This window comes from Haemorhous mexicanus, chromosome Z (assembly GCF_027477595.1).
Source record: "Haemorhous mexicanus isolate bHaeMex1 chromosome Z, bHaeMex1.pri, whole genome shotgun sequence".
Taxonomy (NCBI): Eukaryota; Metazoa; Chordata; class Aves; order Passeriformes; family Fringillidae; genus Haemorhous; species Haemorhous mexicanus.
In genome coordinates this window covers 11,625,898-11,633,305 of record NC_082381.1, presented here as the reverse complement: position 1 = coordinate 11,633,305, position 7,408 = coordinate 11,625,898, and the positions used below count along the sequence as shown (strand labels likewise).

The 7,408-nt window shown below is 50.1% G+C and overlaps 1 protein-coding gene across 4 annotated transcripts in view; it reads left to right on the top strand.

Annotated features, from left to right (window-relative positions):
• ZCCHC7 (zinc finger CCHC-type containing 7) overlaps positions 1 to 6,942 on the top strand; it is a 90,837-nt gene extending 83,895 nt beyond the window's left edge. For all 4 annotated transcript variants that reach the window (XM_059873998.1, XM_059873997.1, XM_059873999.1 and 1 more), the window contains exons 9-11: positions 1,845 to 1,940; positions 5,096 to 5,213; positions 5,652 to 6,942. In XM_059873998.1, the coding sequence (XP_059729981.1) occupies positions 1,845 to 1,940; positions 5,096 to 5,213; positions 5,652 to 6,100 (663 nt within the window). In that variant the 3' untranslated portion in view covers positions 6,101 to 6,942. The remainder of the gene's footprint in view (positions 1 to 1,844; positions 1,941 to 5,095; positions 5,214 to 5,651) is intronic.
• Positions 6,943 to 7,408: the final 466 nt, after the last annotated feature.

The following is a 7,408-nucleotide window of genomic DNA, read 5'->3' as shown; positions in this document are numbered from 1 at the left end:
GTGTGTCAGCCCCAAGGACTCCATGCTGGAGGAGCCCCCACGTCTGCTCCTGCCCAGGCTTTGGTGTGGGGGCCCGCAGGAGCACAAGGCCACTGCAGAGCTGCTCCTCAAGGAGCTTATCTTTCCTGTAAAGTGTTGAGACCTGGGTGCAAATTTTGCACCCAAAATGAAAAATTTTCGGCTTTAGAACAGTAATGACGGCCAAAACCATAATTCCTTTCATTGGAGGTTGTCATTCTGTAGGTGGAGGTGTCAGGCTCTTTGATTTCGGCACACAACATCTTGGAATGTGAAGGATGGTGCGTCTGAAATAATTCCTGGGATTTGTACCTACATGCTGGCACCACCCTGCACTTGGCAGCCCCCGAGCAGTGTGCTGGTTGGTTCTCAGAAGGCCTCATGCTCCCCGTGCTGCCCAGCTGGCAGGAGGCAGAGCAGAGCCACGCTGTCCTGCTCGGGGCCGGGCGGCCGCGCTCACCTTCCGCTGGCAGAGCTCTCCAGCAGGGTGCCCGTGTGCTCTCCAGGGGCAGCACCCCTGGAAACCAGTGTGATGCAGGCAAGGCTCTGCTCACCGGGAGGGCAAAGCAAGGTGTCGTTCACAGGGTCATTGCTGCTCTTCAGGAGCCCTGTGCAAGGCAGAGGGGATTTCTGGGAACACTCGTCATGCTGAAATCTAACCAGAATAATGGTGATTGATTCACTTAGCAAACCAGACAGATTTTTCCCCAGGGGGACTACACAAGGGCTTGCATTTTGGTTTGTTGTTCTTTATTTCCTTGTCTCTTCTACATACTTATGAAAAAAGAATAGCTGAAAAACTAAGCCAGCTTAGTGTGTCACTTACACACTGCTGTTAGCTGGAGAGCTCTTGCTGTGAGACATGGATGAGAAATACACAGATTGCTTTATAGGTGGTCGTTTTTCCCTTTCCCTGTTTCCCCACCTTTTGTCATAAATCACTGTTGGATGTGTCACTCTTCTTAGTCTTCCTTCAGGCCCCTCCTGGTGCGTGGGTGTGAGCTAAGGAACATGACTCTGAAACACACGTTTAAACCCAGGGCTGGGGAGTTCACCATACAGTGACACTGCAAGTGTGATCAGATTCACAAAGAACAGCACTGGAAGGTTCCTCTTGTTCCTGCCTATTTTACAAACACTGCTGTCATTCTTCTGGAGGCTCCAACTGAGAGCACAGTGGCTCCCACAGCAGAAGAGCATGGCAACACACATTTAAAGAAAGAAGCCATTCCTGCAATGAGCTTTGCCAAATACTACAATTTTCTGTGAAATCAGGGCCACTTTTCCGTGCTCCTTTAGCCCCAGAGAGAAGGAAACACACAGGGCTCAATAAGGCAGCTCCCAAGTCCCACAGCTTTTGGGCCAGGATCGCTGCATCCCTGGTTAGTCCTGGTGCCTGCCCGTGCCATGGGCTGTGGCATCATGACGTGCTGTGGAATATGGGACTGGTGTCCCATTCCCTCTGAGGCCATGGCATTGTGCCTCCCCAGCTGTATCCGACAGCCCCTGTGAGACGAGGGGCTGGCACAAGGAGGAGGGGACAGATAAATCAGCAGTTTGCATTCAGAGCTGAAATAACATGGCCCAGTGGACAAGATGCCAGCGATGCCTCTTCCCACTTCGTTTGTGATGCTCAGGCTGAACCTCGCTCTACAAAATGACAGTAGCCTCAGCCTGTTGCTGCTTTTTCAAACCTAATGTTCCAACAGCAAGCAGGAGCGTATTGATCTAGGCTTAATAAAATAATATTTATGTAATTTTAATTTATTTTTAATTCAGCACTCAGTGTACTGCCAGCCCTAACTCTTGCCCGTTTCCATCTTCAGACCAAGCCAGGACCCATCAAGGCGGCCGGCTCGCCCTCGGAGCGCGCGGTGTCCCTCTACTGCTACAACTGCTCCCGCAAGGGACACCTCGGATACGTAAGTCTGGGCTGCATCCCGGGGCTGCAGATCCATCCCTGCCACCTGCGAGAGACAGCTGCTCACTTTGAAACGTTAAACAGGATTATTAAACCTGCACAAAAACACAACAAAGCACTACATAAGGAAAGAGCTGCAGCGCTGGGAACTGCCCGTGTGCACACCATGACTGGTTCATCTGCAAGATGGGGGCTCAGTCTTTGATACCCCTGGGGCTGCACCAGCCAGCCCTGGCCCCTCCCAAGGTCTGTCAGGCAGCTCTGCTCTGCCATTTATCGGTGCCAGCTGCTTCCTTGTACCTGGATTGCAGGTCAGGTGTTGCCGTGCCCACCCCCTAAGCACCCCCAAGCTTTTCCATTCTCCACTGCCCCAGGTAAGGGACACCTGTGCAGCTTCTTTGTACCTGTCCTGGACAGCCCAGGCTGTCTGATGGCAACAGTGCAGGGGGGAAAGGGAACTGTGGGTGTTGTATTGCACTAAATAGTTTATTTAGTTGAAAACACAGATTAACGCATGTGGGGAGAACAGAGGGCATCTAAACTACAATAACATAATATACATCACTAAAGCTTTTCTTAATATTGACACAACAGTTACCTTTCAATTGTGAGAGCCAGTCATCTCATTATCCACCTGTAACACACACTGTCTCTGTGGGGCTGGAGGGAAGAGCTGGAAAGCCACACTGGTGTGTGTGACACAGGAGGAGTGTGACCACACCTCGGTGGAGGCCAGTGAGTGAAGGGATCCCACCCATCTAATTTATCGATAGGGAGGCAGGTAACAGTTGCTATTTCTCCTTGGCAGGTTCATTGATTTGAGACTGCCTGGCAGAGAGAATATTCATTGGAAAACAGTTGCTACATACAGCTTTTTTTTCCCCCTTTCTGTTTTTCCCGCATTCAACATCATTTCAGGTTTTTCACCACACTCAGCCCAACTATTTGAGTGCTGTTTTGGGAATCTTCCATTTCTGCCTGCTTGTGATGATCCTTAGTTGTGGTTTTCTGGTTTAGGTCAACATCTAACCTAAGTTTGGCATTGTTCTTCTGTAAGGTGCTGCCTGGAAGAGGAGACATCATGAGCCTTAAGTGGCTTCAGTAAAACCAGGAGATGTGGCTGCACCTTCCAGGGTGTTTTGGTGATATTTATCACCTTTTCAGTGCCTATCATAGCAAGTTCAGCTCTGTATCTGCAATTACCAACACAGACCGAATAATAGGGTTTTTTGTTTATGGAATAAATGCAGGAGCAAAATGAATGTTAATCATGCATTGGATGGGTTTAGCTTATTTTTTCCTGTGGCTTAGAAACAGCAGATTGCCAGCAAATTCCTCTCTTCCCTTCTGCCTGCTCTTGTGTGTCAGCCCATTCAGCTATCCAGTACATTTTGTCAAAAGCTTGGGCCTTTAGTTTAGTTTACTTTTATTAAACTGTCCAAAAAATGGCACTGGAGGAAGACAGACACACATGGATACAAGTAAGGCTGCTGTAAAAATAATGAGTAGTTATTAGCGATGCTGTAAATCAATTATTTATGTCATTATTAAGGCTGATGTAAAAATAATTACAAATTATATCTGAGGAGCTGATAGTAAATACTTAGATTGAAACTGGTAGAAACTGTACAAAATCAGAAAGGGAGGAAATCAATTTGTGAACATTTTCTGTCTCTCAAAGTTAAGGAAGATAATAAGGTGTTTGTGGTAGTGTACAAGGAGCAGAACCAGCCTGAGCAAGGACTGAATGAAAGGGGATAAGCCAATAGCAACACGAGGAGACTGAGAGACCAGAAGTGCACACCATTCCCAGAAACAGGCAAAACACTGGCAGGAAAACTGATTCCTCACTAAATTTCACCCAAACAAATGCCAAAAAGAAGCTGAGAAATGCAAAATACATCAAAACTGCACCTGTGATCTGCTGTGCCTCTGGAGGGGACAGAGGAGCAGGCAGGGACAGGGGCTGCCAGGGTGGCACTGAGTGGCAGCAGCAGCACGTGCAGGAAAGCTGCTGGGCCCATGGTGCAGACATCAGGTGAGTGAAAGCTCCTGGAGATTGGTGAGGCCCAGGTGCCACTAGAATGGCTTTAAAGTGACAGAGAGTAGAGTTAGAGTAGCTGTCAGGAAGAAATTGTTCCCTGTGAGGGTGGGCAGGCCCTGGCACTGGGTAACCAGAGCAGCTGCAGCTGCCCCTGGCAGTGCCCAGGGCCAGGCTGGACAGGGCTGGGAGCACCTGGGGCAGTGGAAGGTGTCCCTGCCATGGCAGGGCTGGGATGGGATGATCTTGAAGGTCCCTACCAAGCCAAGCCATTGTGGGATTTCTGTGATCTCAGCAGTATCTAAGAAGAGAAAGATGATGAAGCAAAGCACAGCAGGTAACAGGCAATTTACAAGGAGGATAAAGAAGAATAAAGCACCTGTCAATATCATGGTTCCAGATAAAAGGCAGAATCATAGGAAGTGTTCCTGTTAGCCTGTCTCAAGACGTGGATAAATAAAACTGTGTGCACAGCAGTGAAAAAACTTACATTCCTGTTCCAGGTGTTTGGGAAACAGGCTGGCATGCACATGGTGCCAGAGTCAGCCCCTTCCTCGCCTCAGCTGTCTGCTCAGGGCTCTCCTGCTCTTCTTTTTCCCCTTTCTGTACCCTGCACTCTGATGTGTTCCCAGCAGCCTGCTGCAGGATTTGCCTGTGGTTTGTCCCTGTGAGGGAGTGGCACACAGTGACAGTGACCCAGTCACACCCACCCAGAGCCTGCTGGCTGGCTGTGGCTCCCCATGGCTGCTCCCCTCTCCCCTTTGGGCTGCCCCCCTCTGCAGGGAGCCTCACCCCGAGGAGCCCAGCTGCCTCTGAGGGGCTGGGGGTGTGCACAGCCTGGCAGCAGGACTGCCCTGCCCCTGTGCCCAGCAGCTCTGTCAGCAGCTCACCTGGTGTGCACCTGTCTGCACGTGGTCCTCATGGTCTGTTCTGTGGGTGTTACAGGTGTGTGGTAACTGCAGGTAATTCCTTCTGTGTGCTCAGACAGCACCAGTGTGTGCAGGAGGGATTACAAGCTGGTCATGAAACTGTCACAAGGACAGACCAGGACCTGCAGGACCTGGCCCATTTCACTCCCCTCAGGCAGCTCTAGTGACCTGGAATGTGTTTTGCAGGAGTGCTCAGAGAAGAGGATGCAGGGGAACATGTTCCCCACTTCTCCCTTCGTCTACTACTACGATGATGAGTGCGACATCAAGAGGAGAGCCAACAGGTTAAAAAGAAAGGTGGCAGGTACAGTGTGGTTTGGGAGATCCCTCCCGCCTTCCAGTCCTGTGTTTGTGCTTTTTAGAAACATTGTGGGATTACTTTCATGTGTTGGGAAAAGCTGTGTGGATTTGAACAGGTAGCCTGGTGGTAGTAAAAGATTTGTGACTTTACTCATCCGTGTCTATCATGGAAATTGACTGTGTCAAAGTCACTCAGGGAGCATTGTCAGATGTTTTAATTCTGAAAAATCTGCTGACATTAAAAATGCCATGAAATAGGAGGAAGGGGATTAAATCACGATTTGTGAAGATTCCAGCCTGATGACAGGAATAACACACAGTGAAGAAATCTGCCAGAGATAAATTGTTGTCTAACTTCATACATAACAGAGGAGAGGCGTGATGGCTCAGGTGCCCAGGTCTAGGGTTTGTAGGTATTGAAATAATCCGCTCTGCTTTCCAGACCTGCAGGAAGCTGGCCTTCTGCCAGAGCAGTCTGAAACACCGCTGCAGGAAGAACAGCTCGAGGTGCCCAGCCACAAGAAAAAGAGCAAACTTTGGAAAGAACAGCAGGGGAAGCACGGCAGGAACAGTGAGCAGCAGAAGAAGATGAAGGTGAAGCGGGCAAAGAAAGGCCAGGAGGAGAAGCAGAGGAGGGGTGCTGGAATCCACGGCGAGCCCGAGGACTTCCCTCGGGGGAACAAGCAGCAGGGCTGCAAGGGCAGCAGGGCACGCCGCAAGGCCCTGCTCCAGGCACCCCCAGGCAGCAAGGCCAAGAGTGTGCACCAGCCTCCAGAAGGTGCCAAGAGGAAGAAGAAATGGAAAAAGCAGAAAATTGCCAGTCCTGACAGCAGGGACAATCTATTCCTTATAAAGCAGCGGAAGAAGAAGTCCAAACAGAAATCCTGGTGAGGGCAGGTAGCACTGGCATTCCCTGCTCTGGCTCTGCCTTCTCTTTACTCCTGTCCCTCTCTTAGCACATGAACTGGAGTCTGTCCCTGACCCATGCTGGGCACCGCCACCCACCCTGCCCATCCCCCCCTCAGAGGGGACCACTCCATCTCTGTCAGCCACCCCACGGCCAGCAGCACGCAGAGCTCCTGCCAGGGGTGGTCTAGAATATGCTGTATGTTTATTGTCTTTGCTGGGGGGTGTGGGGCTTGGCAGGGTTGGTTTGTTCAGCAGTGAGGTGTGGCTGTGCTCTTGGGGCACAGCACCTTTGGGGCCAGTGCCATGGGGATTTGGGTCAGGGGTGGACGGGGTGGAAGGCAGGAACGTGGGTATAAAGCACATCCCCTCAGCCACCTGTCCCCTCCAGAGCAGGAGGGCATTGGGCACTCCCCTCCCCCTGGAAGGGACAGCCAAGGCTCTGCTTTTTGCTCTGGGATGCAGCAGCCCCCCACCTCACTCTCCAGAGCAGTGCCATCCATCCCTTACCCTCAGGGCTCAGCTTTTGGGGATCCATCCTGTGCTAACCAGCTGGTCAGCAGAGCAGGAGTGAGCAGCTGGGCCTGGAACAGTTTACATCTCCCCCTAGATCTGTCCTTGTTCTTTGTAATGTGCTGGAGGAAAAAAGGAGTGGAGTATGAAGAACATACTTGGTTCCAGTCACACTGTGCTAAAATTTAATTTTTTTTAAAGACAGTTATTTTTGTACACTGGAATTCAGCATGTTGTTTTAAGGTTTGTAAGAGTAAAATGCTTTATCAAAGGACTAACACAAATAAAACTTTACATGAGAAATATGAAGAGAATGGGTTTGTTCCTCATTTCCTTGCATTCCAAACATAATTGAAAACGGTATCATGTTCTCTTTCATGAGCTGAAACTGCATCACCACTGGCAAGAGTAAAGTAAGAAATGCATTCATACTCCAGTGTTGTGAAAAGGAAATTATCTGTGCCCTGCTGCTGTGTGGCGTGCTCTGTGCTGTACCAGTCCCCAGTGAGCAGCTGAGGGTGACAGCACAGTGTCACTGAGGTGCAGCTCCTCTCCTCCTGCAGCACTCCTATAAATTACAGACTGTTTATACCCTGCAAGGGTGTCTGGAAAGGGACATGGGACCCAAGAGAAAATTGAGGACTCTCATTATGGCAGTGTTATCCCGTGCCAGTACTCCCTAAATTGACCAGGTTTTTGTTTAGCAAACTCAACAGTGGGAACACAGGTGTTCAGGAGACCATGTCATCCTGTTTCAGAGGTATTTGTGATATACACCTG